The 24,439-nt window shown below is 39.8% G+C and overlaps 1 protein-coding gene across 1 annotated transcript in view; it reads right to left on the bottom strand.

Moving 5' to 3' along the window:
- skap1 (src kinase associated phosphoprotein 1) overlaps positions 1–23,115 on the bottom strand; it is a 31,723-nt gene extending 8,608 nt beyond the window's left edge. Inside the window, exons 1-11 of the mRNA XM_039788132.1 lie at positions 22,893–23,115; positions 21,453–21,558; positions 20,856–20,884; positions 20,504–20,620; positions 6,529–6,609; positions 6,247–6,330; positions 6,035–6,159; positions 4,963–5,026; positions 3,293–3,496; positions 758–808; positions 526–635 (exon numbers count right to left, since the gene is read on the bottom strand). Coding sequence (XP_039644066.1) covers positions 526–635; positions 758–808; positions 3,293–3,496; positions 4,963–5,026; positions 6,035–6,159; positions 6,247–6,330; positions 6,529–6,609; positions 20,504–20,620; positions 20,856–20,884; positions 21,453–21,558; positions 22,893–22,932 — 1,011 coding nt within the window. The 5' untranslated portion in view covers positions 22,933–23,115. The remainder of the gene's footprint in view (positions 1–525; positions 636–757; positions 809–3,292; positions 3,497–4,962; positions 5,027–6,034; positions 6,160–6,246; positions 6,331–6,528; positions 6,610–20,503; positions 20,621–20,855; positions 20,885–21,452; positions 21,559–22,892) is intronic.
- Between the last annotated feature and the right edge of the window lie 1,324 nt (positions 23,116–24,439).

Genomic DNA, 24,439 nt, shown 5'->3' with positions numbered 1-24,439 from the left:
CCTGCAGTTTATGTCAAACAGAAAGGAAGGGCTTCGCATGGCTGCCTACTCAATTAACCCCTGTGATAGAGGCTCCATAATGAACAACAGCACCATTACGCAGCGGCCCAAATAGCACTTCACCCTAGTGGCCTGGGAATAGACAATGCCACTGTGGGTGCTTCACTGCTGCATCGAGACACAGGCGTTCACTAACAGAGGAATTTAGACGTTTGGGATATCAGCATGTTCAGAAAGTAAACGAGGGCAAAGTGATTACTGGTATTGATGTTGTTTAACCCTTAAATAATTACATATTCTACACATCTGCATCACATTTTACTCATTTTAAACTACTGTAATTGCTCCTGTAATTATGTCTACGAGTTAAGGGTGTAATCAGAAATGGTTTCCATTAGAGATGAACGGAAGAACAGTAATCTCCCATTTCAAGTGAATGGGAGAAAGTGTGTCCAGGAAGCACAGCATTCTGAGAGAAGTTTAAATAATCTCTTGGATTACTGTTTTTCTCATGGTGATGCTGACCTTGCTAACGATGTAGATGAGATCTCCTCTCTGGAAGGCCAGCTCGTCCGACTCGTCGGCCTGGCAATCCCATAAACCCTGGTAGTAGTTAGCATAATCTGATGACGAAGCTGAGAGGAAATGCAGAGCACAAATTTAAATAGAAGAGCAAGAAAATGTTCTTTTCCCCACTGTGAACTATTAAGATGGACATTTTCTCATTATTAGTAGAAGCCTGTAATGAGGTTCTGACCTGGTTTGTTCTTCTCACTGCTCTCATCTGTCAGATCTGGAAAATCCTCTTCTAAACAAACAAAACACAGCAAAATGATATTTGTGACAAAACATTTATCGTTTATGAGCAGGAAGCATTTTTTAACTAGATATCAGGAGCCAAACATTTTAACTGTATTATCTAACAGGGAAAAACCAGCAGATTGATGATAACAAACATTACCTGCTGCTCAAGGAAAACTATTTGTTTTTGTCTCACACATTTAGGGCAAATGTGCCGTTAAAAAAAGCATCACGATAAAACAAATCAAACAAAAAATAAATAAAATATGTTACAGCCACAAGACAGGATACGTCTCTTTTTCTTTAACCAGACTGAACTCCTCACTGAGGATCAATTTGTTCACATTTATCAGCGACCCAGGCAGGAAAAGTTAAAGAAAAAGAGGCTGTCTTTAAGGCAAGCGGAGGCGGACATGTCATTGACTGCGGGGCGTGGCACCCGGTGGTCTGAGAGGTGACACAGTGATATGCCTGCCCTCTGTCTCCCACATCCATCCTTAACAGTAGCAGGCTGACAGCCACGCCACAACCCAGCAACACTATCCACCTTCTAGCACAACCTGCGCCTCTGCTTCCAGGAAGACCAGGAAGGACGACACACACACACACACACACACACACACACAGTATATCCACATGCATATTTGTGATTATATGTACAGTGTAGATGCAGAACACTTCTTACTGTATATGTTAGGGTGATCTTTTCTCCTGCTTTTCTTTCTCAAACACACACTTGCAGGTTGTTGCTCATTTCATGAATAAAAGAAAATCTTCTTAAATATGCAAAAGATATTATTATAAATGGCTTATGGCTTATACTTAATGAAATATGAAAATGCCGTGCATTGTTACGACACTAAAAAAGAGAGAGAAAAAAACGTGATTTTAATTCTGTTCCCAAAGGGTCCAAACATTTGTTCAAAACTCTTCAACTGCTGTTCAGAAGAGCATCCCTCAGTCGAGAGGCCACCGCTATGGGCCGACGGTTTCTATATCAAAGTGATTTAATTTTCCAGTCAATAAAATCAGTCATCAGCACCAGAGCCAATACCACCATCGCACTGCATTCTGCCTGCAACTGAGCCATTTTCGGAGTTTTGCTCTGACAAAACTGAGGGAGCTCATCACAGGGAAAATGATGCCTCACTCCTACTCGACATTTCTTGGCTAGTTTGGCTGCTGCACATGCAAGATGTATCTGACCAGGGTACAATTTTGCAAATTCTTGATATTTCAAGTTAATAACTAGTAATCAAAGTAATCTTAAACATTCACATGAGCAGTGAATGAAGTAAAGTCAAACAAATTAACAAAATATAGTCATTGCAAAGACTAATGTTCTATCCAGGAATATTTCTATTTGTTAAGAAAGGAAGATTCCTCAAAAACAAATACAAGCTTGTATTTTGCAAACCTGCTCCATGGAATTAACTATAAATCTAATAATTTAACAGTATCTAATCACTGTGTAGAAGCTGTAAGTGAGCAAACAGAGGTGCAGAATGATTGATAAGTGAATGGGTGAGAAAGTGAACGAAAGAGCCCGTCATTCGATATGCCATCTGTGGTCAGAGTCTGTACCTCTTCCCAGATGGCTTTGAACGCCGGCGTGACAGTCTGAAGACAGATTTCCCTCTCACCAGTGATTTTGGCAAAGGTAATGTACTCACTGAGTGAAACAGAATCTTGATGTATCTTATTTAATAGAAAGAGTGATGGACGATGGCCCTGAGAAGATCAGATCACCCCTTTTGTCCTTCTCAGGGTCTTGTAGCCACCCTGACACATGGGACTGTCTCGCCCCTCAGTGGGAACTCACACACACTGCCTCGCAACATTCTCAATCAAACTCTCTAATTTCTATTAAACATGTGACATTAAGAGCTCCAGAACTATTTTAAGCCCTGAGAGATGCAGTTTTTACTTCCTTTCAACTAAATTGCTGTTGCTAGGCAATTTTAGCCAAAACTCTGCTTAGTGGATTGAATTGTAGGCCATTTGTTGCCTGGCAACATTAGCTAATTGGACGTTCTATGACAGAGCATTCGGAACTACTCGGCTCTCGCTGATTTCAACAACATAACTGTTTCTCAACAGATGGCTCTCAGTGAAATAAGGAGGGAGACCAGAGGAAGCCGATTTCTAGTCAGTGTGAGGAGAGTCCTCCCTTCCTGCCCCGTGCGCCTCTGCAGCAGCCACCTCAGTCCTGACACGCTTATTAGTGTTGCTTGATTTAAAATGAGCGATCAGTCTGGGTGCCGTGGTGGTAGGGAGGTACCTGGTAACACAAATTTCACAGCCAGGGGAGATCATCACAGATATTTCTTGCTGCAAAAATCCCTCAGGGCTCGAGTGTGCGTGAGGCAGCGCGACTGTGTCTATTTGTCTGACTGAGTATCATGAGAGTTTGCGTGTGCAGCCTTCCTGTGTGTGTGTGTGTGTGTGTGTGTGTGTGTGTGTGTGTGTGTGCTTATGACTATCTGCATACCTGGCAGCACCTCATAGATATCCTCGTCCTCCTCGTCGACCTCCCTCGTTTCGTGCATTCCTCCCAGTTTGCCGCTCTGAAAGGCCTGGGCAGCACTGGGCCGAGGCAGGGGAGGGCCGGTCAACCCCTCAATGTCATCATAGGTCTCCTCTTCCTCCTCCTCATCCTCGTCATCATCGCAAGGGATGGAGGTGGAGCGGAGATCTATGAGGGACGGAGAGAGACAACGTGATGGGCGGCGTAAGCGTCAAGATCGAGTACAGCGTGGCACAAAAGACACACATGCATTAAAGGGCAAAGTAAGAGAAATGTTTAAAGGGTCCTGACTGCACAATAGGCTAGGACACGTGCCATGTAGTAGCAGTGCAGCAGTGACAAGCACTGGAGGCTTGAATTCTGCCTGCAATGAAAGATTATTTTCATTATTCATTAATGTGTTTATAATTTCTTTGATTAAAAAAATAATTGCGGTGCCTGAAACAATGAAAAACGGCCATTACTATAACAAATCGTAACATTTAAGAAGTCAGAGCACGCAAATGTTTGGCATTTTTGCTTGATAAATAATTTAAATGCTTTCACATTTTTCCTTCTGTTTATCTTTCAAATCTGAATTTTGGGTTGTCCGTTGTCCTAGTGATTAAGACGCATACAATATAATCACATCTTTTGTTTTATGTCTCTCTCTCTCTCTCTCTCTCTCTTGCATTTCCTATCTGTATCTCTACTATCAGTATCAAATAAAGGCAAAATGCCAAAAATAATATTACCATAAAGTTTTTGGAAGAGCGTCCACAAAAAAGGAAAGTACATGTCAGCCTTGCTCTCAGGTTAATTCAGGAGGTGAAGAGGGTTAATAATAATCATCTACATGTTATGAATCTGACTGCATTTTGTAGTAAAACTCGTCTGGAAGGAAGTAAGACAAACTGCAGAGTGTCTGTTACTTCCCGCAAATCAGTGCCCCGGCCTGAGCCCATTTTAGAGTAGAATAGGCAGGAGCGCTCGCTCAGATGGAGGAGCCGACTCATTGCAGGCGACTGGCCACTGCAACACAGGGTATCAGGTCCTCTGCCGTACACCAGCGGCCAAGCAGAAATCAATGTCACTGGAGGATAACCAGAACATCTACCAATCAATTTCCTGTAAGTTGGAATTCGGTAGGAGGGTTAGGGGAGGAGAGGTTGCAAGGGGGGAACTAGAGCTACATGATGGTGCACATGACATGGTGGCTGACATGTCGAATGAGGAGATTCAGGACTCGGCTGTGCAGTTAGTGATGGATCGGGTGGTTTTCATCTGAGTCAGAGATGATAAAGGGCTCTCTTTCATTTCTGACCTTTCTGCCCCTCGAAAACAAAAGCAAACTTTAGTGGAAAACTGAGGGAAAAAAAGAAGGTTTATACTGCTTTAACTGTATTTTCCAATTGATCTATGTGGCTTTTAAAAAGTCAAATCAAGTCAATTTTATTTATATAACCCAATATTAATTTGTCTATGAGGGCTTGACAATCTGAAAATATGAAATCCTCTATCCTTAAAATCTAGATTCAAATAAGGACAGAGAAAAAAGAAACATTTAAGCAGAAGTAACAAAGCAGAGAACACCCTTCCGGAAAACTGCACATAAAATATGTAATGGCAGAAATCACAAAGAGATGCTGGCTTACCTTTAAGTACAAAATTTATTTGGTCCACCCATTCTCTGGCCTCTTGAGGACTGCTAGCAGTGAACTAATGGGAAACAGGGGCAATAATCCCACAATTATCATCACATCCAAGGGTGCATTTATATGGAAATAAAAGTCCTGATATTTAATCTTTACTTTAATACACCAGCTCTCTTCCGAGCTGCCTAGTAAGGAAGAAAGAGCAAATAGAAATGTTCCCTTTTAAAATAGCTATGAAATTATCAGATCGAAAATATTCAATTAAGAAATAAATTCTTAGTGACTGGGAGAACAGTGTTATACTCAGGCAGTATGACTGCTAATATGCCAGATGGATGTGTGGATAAAATGTTTTCCAAATGGACTGAAATAAAAGCCCGTCCGATACTGAATTTTCTAAGCCAATGCAAATATTTGAGAGTCAGATAACCAAGATTAATTTATTAAAACATAATCACATGAAGAGTTCCATCTATTATTTAAATTTTCTTTTATTATTTTCTCAATTATTTGACGTCCTCAAATGTTTTGTTTTGTTCAATCAAACGTCCAAATTCCAAAAATAATTTGTTTACTATCATAGAGGATGTACAAAACCAGCAAGTATTTATATTTGAAAGGTCTGAATCTGTGAATTTTTGGCACTTTTGTATGAATAATCACACTAGAGACTAATCGAGTATTTTGACCAAGAAATGTACTTTAAAGTAGAAAACTAAACTTCTCAGTGCTCTCTAGTGGACCAACTATGTAATGGAGTTTACAAAATTACATAAAAAAAAAATCTTTAGAATTTATGTACTGCAATTTCTTGTTACTTATTGGACGACATATACACAGATATGAAAATATCTGTTACAGTTTAAGCTCAAATCGGCTGATGTATCGGTGGGATGTAATTTAGATTTTAGATATTTCTGCTAAAGGAAAAGGGCCAATTTTTACGTACGTTACTTCCAATCTTCACAAAATAATAATGTCTTTCAGTATTCCTTAATAATAATATTACTCAAACTCTCTGACACATAGTTTTAGTTAGTACTCTGTAAAGGCTTGTTGTGGTAATACTGACCTGAAAAGCCCGCCGGCCAGGACAAAAGAGCTCGAAAGAGGCGTTTTTTTTTGAGTCTTTTCTAAGGTTGGACACCAGCTGCACACTGTAGTCGATGATATAAAAGGAACCCTTCTGCTGCTTATCTGTAGGGAGGAGTACATGTGGTAGGATGTTATCTGATTCAATTTATGAGCCTATAATGTTTCTGTCCGTTGGCATTTCAAACAAACCTTTTTCACTCCCAAAGTAGTAGAATATTGAATTGTTCAGAACACACCATCTCTTTTGCCACTCTGAGCCAAAGAAGCTGTGATCTGGAGAAAGAAGTGCCCAATGATCAAATGGAAAATACTCACACCAACAACATTTCTTCAAATATATGTTTTGCTCAGGTTTTTTCCTATAGTCGTTAAAATTGTCCGTATGTCAACACCACCCATCTAGCCCTCCAAGTAACTAAAACAAATGGTCAGCATTACTTTATAAAACTACTTGACCCAGGGCTGCTATACCTCTTCGTTTCTTCTCCAAGAAGCCTTGCTTCAAGATGTTGCTGAGGTCCTGGGCTGCCACAGAGGGGATGTCACCAAAGTCTGTGAACAGAGGCAGTTCATTTGTAAAATTTATAAAAAGGTGAGGAAACTTTTATAGACAAAAGAAGCCAAAGGTGGCTTTTTCAGATGTCTTGTTTTGTCCAGCCATTAGTCCAAAATCCAAAGATATTCAATTTATAATGATATCAAAGAGAGATAAGCAGCAAATCATCACATTTGTGAAGCTATAACCAGAGAAAGTTTGGCATTTTTCTTGATAAATGAGTTAAAAACAATTAATTTGTTAATCAACTAATCAATTCATCAACTGATTATTTCAGCACAAACTCCTAATAAGCTGCACTTAAAATGTTCCTCATTATACGCACACACAAACACACACCATGGATATAAAGTCTCCAACCCTGTGGATCAAATACATCCCTGCTAGGCTTTAGAAAGCTGGGATCGATACATGTACAGTGCTGCTGAGCACTGCAGTCCATTCATCTGCTCACATTGCACTTTTAATGGGAGCAACCTTCCTGTGGAAATCCAAACAACTCTCTTCAATTTGCAAAGTCAAATTTTAAACATGATAGGACGATAGCGTGACTTAAGAGGCTTTAGTTAATTAGTGCAGTTGTTCGGCAAGTACTGCGCGATGCAGTTCACATAGTATTTAGCCCTGTGCCATTTGAGCTGGAGAGAAGTTGTTTTAAAGAGGAACTCTTAGTAGTAGAGACGCTAAATGTTTTATGTTTCTGCGTCGAATCGACGGCGTACACGCGCAGACCCCTCTGCGTCGACGCAAACCCCTCTCCGAGCCCTCAGCCCATAGCTCGACGCGTTGAGGCGACGCAGACCGCAAGGACTGTGATTGGTCAACTTGTCCTGTGTGTTGATGGTCGGTCTTTCAAGCAGCCAACTGTCGCGAGTAGCAACGTGCTAGTTCACTGACATCAGCTTTGCAAATAAACTCAGACATATTTTGGCGGGGTTATCCGTTTGTAAAGTTTCCATATGTCAGTAACATTTTTAAATTAGCACTTCGTCAGCAAGCAGTACTTTGTGGGCAGTTGTGCTAAAGTTTGCTTGCTAACATAACATAAACTGGCTCTCTCTCCTTCGCTCGTCATGGCAGAAATGGCAGAGTTTCGCGCTCAACCCCGACGCAGAACTCCGAAAGGGTCACAACGCCATAGGAGCGACAGCGTGGAGTTGACGCAGAAGAATAAAACAGCCTAACAGTGACTCTCTCAAAAGGTGCATTAATTAGTTCTAGTGTTGGTCAAAGCTTCAACAGACTACCTGTTTTTCCAGCAGAGACACAAATAGTCTGACAGTAGCTGCTCATGGCTGGTTAGCTCTGACAACTAGCTCTATGTCGCCATCCATGCAACACTGAGCGGTGGTCAGTCTGCCCATGTTAGCCTCGAGGCCACGCTTCCTACAGTTGTTACTCCCTTACGCCTTTGTTGCATTTTTTTAAATATGCTGGAAGATAGGGCTTTAGCAGAATTTGAGGGTGTAGTTAAAATAACTTTGTTTGGTGTTTTCACCTTTATGGGACAGTTAAAATCTAACTGGAAACATTGTACGGTAGTTATATAGCATTCGACCTAACCACTCCACCACCAGGATGCCTATAGAGAAGCGATTTTAACCAGTGCTTTCATGTTTTGAAGTTCTAACAAGAAATATGCCTATTTGACCTATTTTCTACCCTTTAGCCATTAGAAGGGAACTTGTAAAGCTGACCCCATGTCGGCCTCAAGGCTCATCTTCCGCCCTGTGTTTCAACAGGGGTACCTGGCTTTCCACGTGTCAAAAACAAAGCTCAGCTTCCTCCAAATTCATTAGTCAACAAGCATTAGCCTTGCAGGGGAAAAAAACAAAGGGAGAGCAGGAACCGCCTTTTTAGTCTGAAACACAGGAACAATTTAAAGACGATTTACTCTAATGTCAGTGTGACACCCCATTCAGACCGCTGATGACAAGGGGAATGCCTGGAGTCCATCCCACTAAGAAAGGACCTGTTTAACTGCTGGGAAAAACCAAACATGTCATCCCACATTTGGGTCCTCTGGTTTAAACAAAGAGCATCCCCCAACATTAGACAAACAGGAACCTCTTCCTCATTCATAAAAATCAGCAACATGAAAAACTCCAACTACGTGATGCGCTCTCTCTGAAAGTTTTCATTTTGAGTCTATTCTCAGTGAGTTTTGTTTGAATAACTTTGATCTAGAGAGCAAAAATAAAGCTGATATCGGCTTTTTTTTGCTTGGCTAACACTCCAGAGATTGAAGTTCACAACAATCCAGCCTGTGATCCTATAACCCTGCACCACTTCAGCTCGTGGGCCTGACAGATGAGCGGGTCATTCCAGAGCAGAGCCCCAGACACCTTACAGCACTAACACGCTCACATATCATCAGCCTGCCTTTGTGGATGGACTGACCGGTGACACTATAAATACAGAGGTGCTAAGGACTGTTTTGTCAAAGAGAACCTGATTCAGTACATCATAACAAACAGCGGTCATTATGCTCCCCCACCTCATCTATCCGCTGGCAGTCCGTCCATTTCTTTCCTGGGTCTGCTTCCCTGTTGCGGCCCACTTCTAATCCCCTCATCTATCTGCTTCCCTCGCTCTTCATTTATCTCAAAGGTCGAGCCGGGCTAATAGATGAGGAGGTACAAAATCAACACAGGATCACTCTGATCTGCTTGAGTCAATAAACATTACACATTCATGCGTGTTTCACACTTTAACGCCAGGTGACCAGACCTCACTTGACTGTCCTGCTTTTTATTAATTTCAAACATGGGTAGAACTTTAGTGAAAATGGAAACAAGTACACAATAGTTCTGGATTCTTCCACAGGGTAGCAGCACAACCTAAAAGCATCATGCTGCTTAATGTTGCTTGCTCAAGTCCCTGATCCCACCCTAAACAAAAGCAGACTCTGATTGGTCCTGAGTTAACAATGCCTCCTTTAATGAAAATTAGCCACTAACACCTCTTTGGGACCCGTGCAGTTTTAAGTGGATATTCAGAGGTAATGTTATTTGAAAATGAGTAATTAAGGGCGTTAAAAAACCCCAACAACCATCATGGTGTTTGAGTTTTGAGTTTGACTACAGGCACGGAGAGACACATTAATGCATCTAATTAAGGCCTCATCAAAATCGCAGACAGACGGCACTCTTTCATAAAAATCATAAATTGCGTTATCAATTATTCAGGGCAATGCCATGACTTCATTTTCATCCCTTTTGTGTTTTAATTAGCACCATCCACAGCTTTGGTATTGGCATTAATTTGATGGCAATTTATTGATATTTCAGCATAACCTATTTAGCTGAGTGCAATTACCAACAAAAAGAAGTAGACAGATGTGATGTTAGAGTTGCATTGCATGCTTTGTTAATCAAGGTGAGGAGTTGCTACAGGCTACGCTAACTGAATCTAACTGCTCTCAGTGGTCATCAGCAAGAAAAGATGCGAGTCACCCCATTTCCAAATGGAAGGAAATAATCAATAGAAATTGACCAGAGATATGTGTTTAATTGATCCTGACAAAGGGATATTTTCAGCAAGCTGACCTGGGTGCTGATAAGTGCTCTGTTCTGTTGCCTTCCTTAACTTGTTTTAATCTCCGGGAGAGATACACAACAATGCATCTGAGCTGCCAGTGGTTTGCCACAGCCACAATCTCTCATTTGGTTATTCACACTCTCTCAGCGTGGTGTTATGAGCTCAGCAGTTGATCCCGCAAGAAAAGGCTGATTTATGTTAGCATGACCAGAGGGAGTTAATGTATTCTCTCATTAAAATCCACTTTACTTAGGCTGAAAGTCAATCAAAGGCTGGATAGAGAGTGAATCAAAATGAAGGGAAATGGTTGGGTGGGAGAACTAATATGTTACATTAGATCTAACGGTGGTCATAATGCAACAAAGATGTTATGAAAACACAAAAATGCACTGGAAATGTTGATGGTGCCACAGAAGATGAAAGTGCTGAAGGAAAGCTTTAGTATCTTTTCTATGAGACAGTAGGAAGGCAGAGAGGAGCGACAGCACTGGCAGGGTTCAGTCTCAGCAGGGGAACTTGTACTTCCAGAGGGTTTGAAACACTATTGTATCCACAGCTAGAGAAAAATTACAATAAGTTAGCCAGTTACATGGAGAAAGATTGAGAGATGAGGGAGAAAAAAATATCTTTAAAATTATTGGCTTGTAACAAAAGCTTTTTTCCTTCTTTTTTCTTTTGCTATTCTGTGCCGTTTTTTTTTCACATTTGGAAATTTTTTATGTAAAAACACGTTACCTAAAGGCATGCAGATGTATACTGTATATAATGTAATATACTGTATAGGTGCTATGAAAGATGTCTGCTGTTTTTATGAGGTTTGACATATAAGTAGTGTATTGTAATGTAATGTAATGTTTGGAAAGACGTGGGGAAAAATGAACTGATAATATTTTTATCTAGCTAAGAACATCAATATCTATCTAGTCTATTTGATGTCTGCATGCCTGTGATGGCTAAAATTGGTTGTCTTTTGTGCTTCATTCTTTTTATTGTGTGTGTCAGGACTTCTTGATATTTTACTTGAAGCCCTGCAAGTTTTTGCAGCCCTTTGTGCTTTATGCGTTATATTATATATTTGTAATGTTTTATGTCTCATCTGTTGTTGTGAAGTCATGATTGTCATGAGCGCTTTATGTGTGTATGTTCTATAACAGTTTTATTGGGTTTCTAATCATTTATATTACATTCTAATGTATGTGCTTTGATGGTCTATTGTCTGCTGTACGGCTGCAACTAAAATAATCGATTAATCTGTCAATTATTCCCTTGATTTATTGTTTGGTCTTTAAAATGTCATAAAATAGTGAAAAATGCCCATTACTAGCTCCTGAAGCCCACGTTGAAATATTCAAACTGCTCGTTCTGTCCAACCTACAGTTCAAAACCTAAAGATATACATTTTGTTATAATTCTATTTTCATAAATCAACAAAAACAGCAAATACATACATTTAAGAAGCTAAAACCAGTGTATTTGTGGTATGTTTGCATTAAAAATGACTTAAACTGATCATCAAAAGTGTTGCTGATTAATTTTCGCCATCGACTAATCAGTAAATTGACTAATTCTTTCAGCTGTACTCTGCTCTTTGTTGTGCTTGTTTGTTTCTTTTCATTCGTAACAACTGAGGATGGAAATTATCCTTTTGAATAAAACTAGCAAATTGACTTCACATTCTTGTTATGTTATGTATATGAAAGAAAAGAAAAAGAAAGAAAGAAAGAAAGAAAGAAAGAAAGAAAGAAAGAAAGAAAGAAAGAAAGAAAGAAAGAAAGAAAGAAAGAAAGAATCTTATATCTTGTTCCAGAGAATAACAACCTACTGCCAGCAAAAAACACAAAACTAAACTACAGAGAAGTACATCAGTTAACACTGGCCAATCTATGGGATTAATACATCTTCTGTATTTAGGAGTGTGAAGAAGAGGTGACCCCCCCTCTCCCCCCCCACAGCAAAGGTAGGAATCAAAATCAGTGAGTTATCATATGTTTTCTTTCTCCAGTGCTTAGTCCCTGAGCACGGGGGCTCTCACAGAGAGGTATTGCATTGAATGCAGCATCAGGGGGCAGGACCTGACCCCCACGTGAACTCTGCTGATGAGGTGAAACAGAAGGCAGAGAGAGGCTCCCCGGCCCTGAGGGGGCTGCGGGGAGGAATGCTGCTGACTCTACAGACGAAGCGAGAGAGACCGCAATCCTCTTCGATACTGTCCTTGATTAGGAAAAAGGATTCACTCAGTGCACCTTCACCCACCCGGCGCTCAATCTGCGCGCAGGCCAAAGCTAAATTGATACATTTTTCCTCATTAAAGTAGGAGGCCTTTGCTGCGCGTCCCTCCAGCGAGGCGGCCGTCAGAAGGGAGGAGAGAGACTGAGAGGCACTGAGGTTAAGGGCAGAATGTCTTCCCTGCCCTCCTCTCCTCCCCGTGATTTGATTAGGACTTCAGTCATCGATACATAAAGCGTGTTTAGAACCTCCTAATGCATGTGTTTGAACCAAAGAAAACATGCAGTGCATTATATCAGGCTGCATGATGCCTGTATCGTCGTCTAATAATGTTTAATGGGACAGGGAATTTATGCAGGAGTGATTAAGGATTTCTTTTTTCTTTGGATCAGGGATGTCAATCAGGTTAAACAACAAATGTCTGGATGGAGATAAAAGCTTTACGACTGAGCGAAGAATGAAAACTTTAATATACACATAAATGATCAGGTAAATATTTTATATAGCAGATTTGGATTCTGGAAATTCAGCTACATTGCAACTTAAATGCAGTGCAGAGATATTTGGTGTTTATTTTATTGTCCAACTTAGTCTGTTATGCTTGATGCAATTTGTGAGAGCAAAATATTTATTTCTGTGCCTCTTCACAGGATTAGATGTCAAGTCATTCTGGGCTCCGTTTGGCTCTATTCCTATATTCAAACATCACCGGCCGGCCACTGTGAAGACACTAAGAGGCTAAATTTACTATGTGACATCGGCTTCCCCCTGGGCAGCCATAAGCAGCGTATACAGCGACCCTGAATTTCCCTTTTCTAGATTTACTACCACTATTCAAATGCTTAACTGCAGATACAATGATCCTCTAATCGCTGGGGATGGTTTTCAGCTGCTTCACTGACAGAGACAAAAAAAAGAAAAGAAACAGTAGTAAGAATATAAATACCAACAATGGAGGATTCCGGGCCCACAGGAGAGCCTGCATATCTGTGATAAAAACGGGATATAACACAATCAACGACAGAGCCTAGAGGGAAAAACACTCAGAGAAAAGCGACACACTCGCTCTCTGAATGTACAGTTATTGCAACTTTAAAATGCTTCTGTTCTTTCCATTAAAATGCTTTAAATATAATTTTAGCAATAAAGTTAAGTAAGTATGTTTGTGAGGACCGTGTTATTGCTCTGTGCTTTCTGAGCAATATATCATGCCTATTACCTTTTTATTATGTAATTGGTTTTATTTTATAGTCACTGCTGTTACATATTATGCCAATAAACAATTATATGATGCTATCGTTCTTTGATTCTTTTCATAAATCACCGGCAAGCCCAATGGGCAACAGGTGTAATAGAAAAATTATTCTGTCAAGGAAAATAAGGCCAAATCCTCAATAAAATCAGAGTCATGCTTAAATCTGAAGAAGGTTGTTTTGCTCAAAATAAGAATATTTATTTTAATTATTTTCAGTGTACCAAATTTATTTTTTTTATAATGTTTTTACTTATTTGGATTCACATAAACAACTATAAATAAAATAAAAGCAACAGTTCCTATTAATAAATCATATAAAGATGCTTCTTTATTTGGGCTTTTTTCCCCACTGAATGCCAGAATAAATTTAACTTTTCTTTTAATTTACATTCTGTGTTTTAAATTGTATTCATACTGTGAAATATTGAATACATTTTTAGCAGGTTTTCATAAACAAATATGAGTAATGGCTGATTTATTACTCAATTTGGCCTTTTTGTAACACATTAGAATATGTTGCAATTTTTTTCTTTTTCTTTTTTTGCAACAGGAAATGTGGAGGATTTTGAAATAACTGCAATAAATTCATTAATAAAAGTGTTGTGCCAGTATATAACTTACTTAAAATTTCTCTTTCTTATTATTTTATTTAAACGGTTTACATTTAGAGGCAAGTAAGATAATTGGGGGGGAAGGATTTCTTCCCATATTCATAATTTTTTTAAATTTACAAACTTTTGAAAAGTTTATTTTATTATATAAATAAGTAAAAGAAAATATGAAAAGAAATTAAACCAATCGTTGTTGCAGTGCTTCACTCAGAGGAAAACGGCAAATCAACCTCTCAGACAGTGACTGAAGTCATTTAGGACGTATTTTGTGGGAAAATACAAATGAACTCGTAGACAAATATAACGCAATATAAACAATAAAATTATCTCAATATTTAAGATTTTTTTTTAATTTTATTTGCACTCTTTTTCATAACGTTTTACCACACGTAACCAAAATTACAATTGCTGACCATATTTATTTAGGCAAAGGCACTCTAACTGTAATCAGTGCCGTTTTGCTATCTAAATCTTGAAGTTAATTATGTAATTGCATAATTGTTTTGTTTAAATACAACTAATTACAGTTTTTATACTGCCAAAGAGGAGCAAGTTTCTTTACTATAAAATGTTTTCCCAATTCACAGGCTTCTGATTCAATTTCTTTGAGATAAGCTAACTTACAGCATAGGCCACTACAAATCAATAGTAAAAATCTCCATTGTAGATAAGGAATCTTCAGCATACAATTGTAGCCCACGGCAGCCCTGTCCCACTTGGCACACACACACAGTGCTGACTTCTTCAAGCGGAGCGGAGATCCCGGTGTAAAGAGGGATGCATCCTCAACATCCTCGAGTAACTCCACAAGGGCATGTTAATGACCTTAAAGTGCTACATTACAGCAACAATTAAACAGAGGGATCCCAGAGGCATTGGGAGCCGTCGTGTCACTGCCTGTGTACAGGCCAACACATCTCTCCCGTCTCCATTTATTTCCCTAAGAAATCAGCGGGGCCACCTGGGCTTGGCATTGAAACTTCATTCATCTCCAGAAATGGATTCCAGTGGAGGGCAAAATCAAATTCTCATTTGCAAGGCAAGGGGAGAAAGAGAGGGAGTGAATGCAGGAGGTACCTGGGAACGCTAACCTCTGGGTGAACCCACCGCATCTGATAGTTTTGCTATTTGTCTGTGACATTGACAGCTCTGGGGGAGATTAGGAGCCACCCTGCCCCAGCTTCCCACTTTGCATTCTGCCTATGTGCCTCTTTACAGATGGACTGCTGCACATTTACCTTCGCCTGTTTTCCCATGGTTTCAACACGGCGCTACACCAGAGGCAACAGAGGGATGTAATTATATGCAATGCAACAATAAAACAAAGCAAATGAGGGGAGAGCTGCATCAGAGGGCTTACAAACCGGGAGGATGCAAAAACTACACGGTGTGGCTTTTGGTGGGGATGAAGCCGGAGATGAGAGTGATGGATGCCCTTCGGTTAAATACGTCCAAATCCCCCCTTCAAGCCGCTCTCTTCTTGCCAGGCAGTGTGAGTGAGTGTGTGAGAGAGAGTGTACAAGATTAATAGTGTAAACAGCGAGGGAGAGAGGGAGAGAAAGGCAGCAGGGAAAGAGAGAGAAAGAAAAGACTATCAGCATCTGCAGCAGCACAGTAGCCCTAGGGGAATAGTGTGAACTTTTGAACCCGGGTGGCAAGCAGTCGCAGCGATGCACAGAGCCTGCTCTTGCCTCGTAATGTGTATATGTGTATGTGAGTGTGTGTGTGTGTGTGTGTTTTTAGAAAAGCACACAGGGTGCAACTGAGAGAGGAAAGGAAAGGAGAGAGAAGGAGAATGACGAAGATGGAGGTCATTAACATATCCCTCGCTTCCTTGCAAACGAGCTGCCGCTATCCAAATGTCACGAAATCCATACACTGAATGAATGCCGTGAAAAATGAATCTCCAGGCAGATATTCTGACGGATAGATACAGTAGATGGCTATCAGAGAAACTCCAAAGAAACTTCACGACTGATGGGCGTTCTGTGAGCCAATCACTCACACAATTCTGGACTGAGTGCAGACAGGTCACAGGTTGGTCAAGCAAGGGGCCAAAGGTCAAGAGTTCAGTACGTGGGCAGACAGCATGACCACAGGCCAACAAACCTGCGAGGAGGTCATCTATGCAGACCCAAAATACTGTCCAGGTGCTGCATGCAAATGAGATAAGAAAGTTCATTCAGCATTGTTTTAACATTTTTGTCCTTTTAATAACCATTTTTTCTTTGTGAAGCACACAGAAACTTGCTCTTTCTCATGACTTAATTTGCCTTCAAACACAGACAAGAGGCCAGTTGGCACTTTAAACATTGCTGATTAACCCTCTAATGGAGCATCAATCCGTCAGCTGGCAGAGCTTTTTCCTATTTCACCAGCCAAGAGACCCGGGCACGCACTCCCAAAAGCACTTCACTTTATATAGCTTTTTTAAGCTTCAGCCAAAATGACAAAATTTAGATTTAATATTCTATTTACCAGCACTGTGTAATAATGTTGTTACTGTGCATTGGCTACTCATATTCAAATTCAAATGAGAATATGCAGCAGCGAGACATAAATTCAAATTGGTTATCCTACTGCATTCTATTGCAAGTAATTGGTTTAGGAAATTGGGTCGGCACAGTAATCACTGACAGGAGTCACGTTCCTGCATTCTTTAAATAGGCCAACACAATAGAACAAACCTGCCTTCAGTGCTAGTACTGTTTATTGATTAATGGCTAGAGAAATTAATCAGCAACTATTTTGATAACTGTTTAATCGTTTAAGTAATTTTTCAAGAGAAAAGGCCAAACATTCCCTAGTTCTCAGATGTAAGAATAATATGCTGCTTTTCTTTGTCTAATATGACAGAAAACTAAAAATCTTTGGATGGAAAACAAGCAATTTCAAGAAATCACTAATAATAATCTGTGACATTTTTCACAATTTTTTAACATTTTACAGACAAAAAGATTGATTAATCGAGAAAATAATCAAAATAATCATTAGTTGCAGCCCTCCCTGCCTATTATTCAAATTAAATGATCTCCAAGACATTTATTATAAATCTAAAGAATTGGATAACATAGATGATATACAGTAAATGACCATACTGTATGCAGGAACGTATAATTCAATAACAAACAGATCCTGTCCAGTCCTGATGAAAAAACATCTACATTTTGTTAATAAATTCTACATCCACACCTCAGCAAATACAGACTATACTGTGCATTGTAACAGAATCATTATTATCACAAAGAAGAGGAGGGAGACGTATCAAAAGCTTTTTCTGCACGCCTACTGAAACAAAGCTCATCCTGCAGTAATCTGTCATCGCTGCAGCTTCTCAGCAAACATCCCCGAGCACCCAGCGGTGCTCCCCCAATCAAAGAAAAACAAACAGGCCATTTCAACTTCATAAACTTGACCTGCAAACAGCATGACAGGGCTTAAAGCCCCACATCTCCGGCTGTCTCCTGGGGTGTATGTGTGTGTGTGTGTGTGTGTGTGTAAATTGAGATTCTACATGCCAGAGGGTGAAATCTTGTGCATATATTTGTATATGCATGCCAAATGTATTGGAATGGCGGAGAGTGTGTGATGAAAAAAAGAAATCCTGAAAATGTGTGTGAGCCCCAAATAGCACAGAGAGAGAGAGAGAGAGAGTTGGAGGGTGGTAAAGGGGGCAGACTAGGCTGGGGTGAGGCTGCAGGCGCGGTCAGGTCACCGGTGCGGTCGGCGGGTGAAACTCAGTTCACATTACCATGCAGACACCCAGGCTAACAATGGAGGCTCCATCTGTTCCCGTCAGCCATTACAAATCTGGTGTCACCCAGTCCGCTGAAGACAACAGGCCACCGCATCTAATCAAACGGCACAGGCTCCTCCTGCGTGTAAAAGCAGCCATCGACTTCACACTCACTCACTCTCTGGTTAGGGAACAGAGAGCAGCAAAGGCAGGCAGTCGATTACCATGGATAATACATTCTCCGAGTCACAAAGTCTCTATTGTGTACAGTAGCCTCAAATAAAATGATACAATTAAACTCAAGAGAAAAAAAAACTTGATTTTCTACCTTCTCCTTAAAGCCAAATGCTATTCTCTAAATCTCAAAATTACCTTTTCATTTCTGCAACAAAAGGTGCTGATTTCTGTATTAAAAGGAATAAAAGAAAATTCAAATCGTCACCATGGATGATTGTTCCTCCGAAAAATGCCACTGATTTCATTCAGTGGTCATGCCATTATTTTCCACAAACACTCCCTCCTCCATTGAAACAGACCGCCCAGCAGAAAAGTGTGAGCCATCTCTTTCAACTGGCAGTGAACAGAGAATGAACTATGAACTCCACATGCCCTTTCAGTGAGGACACAAGCCATTCACTACGCTAACATGGTTGCAGCAATAAAAAGACGCAGAAACTGTGAGGTGTGAATTTGTCCTGCAGAATCAAATAGTATCATTATTGATCCAACAATAAAATGTGTTTTTTTTTTATTTGTTTAGTGTCGAGGGACATTTGATATTCAAAGCAAAATGCAAATGAAAGAAAAAAGCAGATTCTGGTAGTGCTGCATAATTGGCTATTTCTCACATTTAACACCAACAATGCCGTGACACAATGTTCAAGCTTTAGCAACATCGCTTCCACAGTAACAGACGGCGTAGTTTATAGTTGGGTGTGTTATCGTTATAGCCTTAAGGGAAATTTTTAAAGCACTTTGTTGTTTGATTTTGTTTGTTTCCCCAAGGAAATCTCGCCTTGTTTATTTTGAAATGAACAATTTAAAAAAAATGAATTAGCATTGTCTTGTGGTCTATCTACCCACCATCTGGCCTGATTTGTTTACTCTATTTTTCCAAAGTTGTAGAGAAACGCAGCAGTTAATCTTCTGTGGGCAGAGGACTGAAGAGTTCATTAAGACATTTCCAAATAAGGAGATCGTTTTTGACAACATCCAGCTGGCATTAACTACCGGTATCACTAAACGACTGCAAACGGTGACAACATGTTCGTTTTTTTATTATTGGGAAATTCCAAATGAATCCAGCTTTAACTCAAGAAAAGAGCTTAAAAAGAAAGCACAGGGTATAGATGGGCACCTGAAGCAGCCGAGTCAATAATGCCCACCTGCGGCATGTCACGTCAAGGGCTATTAGCTGGCGTATGGAGTCAGAAATACAAAAAGTCTGAACGGGAGGGAGAGCAAGTCCAAGAAGGGAAGATAGAGAGAAAGATTGATAAAGGAAGAGAGGGATACAACACACATGGCCCCTCAGGTACAGTGTTGTATTTCAAACCCGGTTGTGAAAGAATAGAGGGACTCTGGGTCAATCAATCACTGCATTAGCCTGCAGCTACAAAGCCTTCTCTCTGTGTGGGCTGCCTCCATGCCTCCCACAGTCCACACACAGCTCAAGGGGACAGATCAGGAGCTGAGGATCCACCACTGGAGGGAGCTCTAGGTCCCCAATCAGACCTTTGTGAACCACCAGCCCGCTTTTTCTTCAGCATCAGGACAGCCTACCTGCACATTGGCCAGGAGGAGGAGTCAGTGATGTCACTGGAGCCAGGCAGAGAGGTAGGAGGCCAGCGAGAGCGGATTTACAGATGTGGTCTGTTTTTTCAAATTAAGAGAGCCAGCAACATTATACAGCAGAAGGGTTCGACTATGCTTCCTGTGGCGAGGTGTAGGTGTGCCAGTGAGGATGACGAGGGTAGTTTATTAAAACTGCATTTGTTTAGTTTTCTCAGAGGAATACTGCATCGTCTCCCATGACACCGACTCCTCCTTTTTACCTTTTCCTTTGTTGGTGCAGAATTCCTCGTACACTGTAGCCTTTCAGCACGATCACACAGAAAATATCGACATGCATGTTTCATAACTGCAACTGCATTTTACTTGGATGAAGTAGATGGTATGATATATATAATCTGGACTAATGTCTGCTGCTCAAATTAAAAAGAAATTGTCTTTTTCTTTATAGACATAGACATTTAGAAATAGGCCTTTTTGAGTTTAGACCTCTGCACTGCGCAAATAGCCTAAGATCACACACACGCTGCTGTAATTGCCATAAAGGTGTCGAAGTAGACATTTAGCCATATAGAAAAGCGTCTCTCTTTTTTTTATCGCAGAGCTATTTCCATATATGAAAGTGAGCTTACAAGGGTTTTACACACACACACACACACACCACACACACACACACACACACACACACACACACACAGACAGACACAGAATCAGGACTATTGTTAACTCACACTCAGGGGCTCCATCATCCTGGTAGTCAGAGGCTACTGAGGCGTCGTCTGATGGGGCAGAGCGACCCAGACTGGAACTGCGGTTGTCATCAGAACCATCTTCGTCCCTAAAGTCCGCTGAGTGTGTGTATGTGTTCATGAAAATGTGTGAAATAGAGAGATATAAAGCAAATGTGAGTGAGTGGGTCATGTAAGAAAATACTTTAAGGACTTAACTTGCAGTATGACATGATAAACCTGTGTAATCACACATGACATGCATGTAGAAATACACACACAGCTGAAGCAACTCAGTGTAGATACAATAGTACGTGATACTTTGATGATAAAGATTCAGGGTAATTTTACTTACATGGCGGGAAGGGGAATTCTTGAGGGTTTCTGTAAAATAAAAATAAGCATATATCAAAATCTTTTGCACTGAATTGCAAAGCTGTCTGTGCTTTCATTGTTCAGACAACTCATCTCCAGTATTGCTTCAAAAATTCAGCAATAGTTTCCTGCACAAAAGACCACAAAACCACAAGTTTTCTGTACCAGAGCATGTGCCTCTTATCGTGCACTGCAGGCAACACCAGTGGAGCCGTTTCCGGAGTAAACTATCACACTTCATACAATAGTTTTTTGTGGGGTTAATCTTGCTTTGAACTTATATCACATTAAGATTTAATTATCCGGATCAAAACAGATTATTCTATGAGATCTTTAAAAACTTTTAATAACAATAAATAAAAGAAAGCATGAAGTCTTTAAGGTGACACCATTAGACTGAACGAGTCCTTCTAATGTAATGCAAACTGTGTTTAAAGCAATTACAGCAACAATTAAGGTTCTTGTGTGGTATTAACAGCAAAAGTTAGATAATGGTGGCATGAAATTACACTGTTACAATTGACTAGTAAAGCTTGCTGAACACTGATTTAATGCTGCCTCTGAGGTAGTATCCTACCTTACATGGACGACCCTGAAGTTATTCAGTAAGACTTTCCGTGTCTCTTGAGCATTTTCACTAAGGTCCTCGTCTTGAAGGATCTCTGATACAAACAGCTCACAGTCTGAAGAGAACAGAAAACTCTGTAAGCATGGCAATTAATGACGTGTTTTTCCAAGGACACAATTCTGAAGGATTCAAACACTGAATAAAACATTATATGATCAGGTTTGTTTGTGAGAGACAAAACCCTCATAATTTGCTCAAATTTTATACAAAGATAAGTCCCGTAATCAGGTGTTGTAAATGACAGATCTATCTGTCCTCCCCAATTCTGATGCTCATTAAATATCATAACCTATGAACATAAAATTCAAGATAAAAGTCTGAAAAATTTGAGAACTGCTGTGTGCTGTTTTATCCATTAAATTAAATACCAATGTATACTCATACAGCAGATGGACACAACAACATGAACACCTGTAGAATATAATGTATTTCAACACAACAACCTTGCCGTTTTTGTCACAACTTGTTTTTATGTACATATATTTGATCATTTAAAGCTGGGGTAGGCCGGTTCATTTGGAGTCATTGGGCTAAAATTCCATAGTAACTCTTCAGCATACTGTAATTCAAGTGGTCTGAGAGAAAACTAGACTCATGGCTCTGTTTTTTAAGGCTTTAGAAAATCTAGCCTGTGACAGTCTTTGGCCAATCACAGGTCCTTTCAGAGAGCGACAAAGGACAGAGAGGGCAGAGTTGCAGGAGGAGGGCAAAATAATTTTACCAGTGCATTGCTTCTTAGGGGCCCAAAAACATAAAACTACTCTTTGTGTGGTTTGACCTTAAAATTACTTGCATCCAAAGAAAGAGACAAGACATGACATTATCAAATGCCTGACAAAAGGAAGTAGTTTTTTTACCGTTGTATTAAACTGAACTGCAAACTTGATCATTAGAATAGTTCAACATAGCCAAAGTTATAGCAATATTACCAAGTAAAGCAAGACCCATTTTTAAAACATTTAAAACAGGTTGGCCTTCTTGATGTTCTCCCATATGTCACAAACAGACTGACATTATGCAAATGGTCTTACAAAGGCCCGGTTTGTTGGCCTCACAGTACATGCAAATGTAGTAAAATACTGTTGAGTTTACGGTCTAGCGTGGGTGTCGTGAAATGTTTTTTACGTTCTAGTTTTTGTTTGTACAACTAGAAGTAACAGCAGGTACAAGGATTTTCTGAGCAACAAAATGAAGAATAAAAAGAAAGATGTGACATGTTATTTTTTAGGTTTAGTTCGCTGTCTGTCTGTTCCCAACCAGTAGAATCAACTCATTTGTACATGTAAAATGTCATTTTCCATATTTACACTCATTTAATCACATGATTGAAAGATAAAACTGTACTATTTAAAAAAAGCAGTTTTAAGAGTAAATAAATAAAGACATTACCATCCAAAAGCCTCCTAATGTCGAGTGGGATTGTCGCCATCCCTGGCTTTCACCTGCCCAGACTTTTGTTAGATGACTTTTCAGGCCTTTTCTGCACCTTCACACTTTAGTTTTTACTCCACAAGGCAGCCTATCGGAGCACATCCAGCCTCTGTCATATTGTTACAGCTCCATGACAGAAACAAGAGCCTGGCACAGCCTAGTATCAAACCACCTGTGTCCTCTAGCTCTGAAACCTAACTTCCGTGCATGCATCTAGATTTGCACAAAATGGGGTGGAGCAGGTGCACTGATGACAATTTCCTCTGCACTCTGGTATGACTGACACTGAGAAAACCCCTAAGTCTGACCTACAATAACACTGTCAAGAAGAAAGCCTACGTAGGGGTCGTCCCCTTTATATTGAATACCTTAGCAAAACTGCCTGTGATAAAGATGAGAACAAACATGCCGGTAGGGCTGAGCAATATGGAGAAAATCAAATATCACAATATTTTTGACCAAATACCTTGATATCGATACCGCAACGATATTGTAGTGTTGACTATTGGTGCTTTCACAAAATATTTACACAATGAGATTTTAGATAAATAATCATCAGTAATGTGGATATAATGACTAAGTGGGTAAAGGCAAATATTTGGACAGTTACAACAGTCTGGTGAGTTCATTAAATGACATCACTTTACTGTAATGCAGCCTTTAAAACCAGGAAAAGACTTGTGCCACAATACGATATTACGATATCCAAAATCTACGACGATATCTAGTCACATATCACGATATCGATATAATATTGATATATTGCCCAGCTCTACATGCAGGTGTTGTGGTGAATCACAAAATGAGCAGCTTAAAACACTTGAACAACATGATAATGTAAACTTTGCATATGACTAGTGTCTGCTGCTGAAATAACATATCTGCATCTCTTTTTATGCTTTCCCTTGTATATACGTGTCCATCTGCCCCATAATCAAATGGAAATAGATAAGATAAAATGATTTATTGGTTTGTAAAACTTGCCAACCAACTGTATCTCTGTCTCAATATTTTTCCATGTCCAGTTACATTTAGAAGTGATGTAAATAATGCAAAAATCAGTCATACAGTATATTCAACCAAATTACCTGGGCTCACATGTCCAGGTTGGCAAGCATCTGGAAAGTTGAATTGTCCTTGGGCAAGACAGTGAATCCCTGCCAGCCAGCTCTATTGCTGATCTTTTGCAGTCTGGCCTCCCTGCAAAGTATAAAAAGTTGCACCAAGCAGAACAGAAACTGAAGACTGCAACCCTGCATACTATTATATTATTATTATATATATATATATATATATATATATATATATATATATATATATATATATATATATATATATATAATTATTATATTATTATATTATTATTATTATATATTATATATTGGGTTAATGATTCAACATAACTTTTACATTAAGCAATGGAGTCAACTGTCCTTTCTACCTCCGGTGTGGTCATGGACCAAACCTCCATACAAATTAATGTTTTGGTCTGGCCAGTGTTGTTT

The sequence above is a fragment of the Perca fluviatilis genome, chromosome 21, assembly GCF_010015445.1.
Source record: "Perca fluviatilis chromosome 21, GENO_Pfluv_1.0, whole genome shotgun sequence".
NCBI classification, from domain to species: domain Eukaryota; kingdom Metazoa; phylum Chordata; class Actinopteri; order Perciformes; family Percidae; genus Perca; species Perca fluviatilis.
This window is presented reverse-complemented; position numbering and strand designations above follow the sequence as displayed.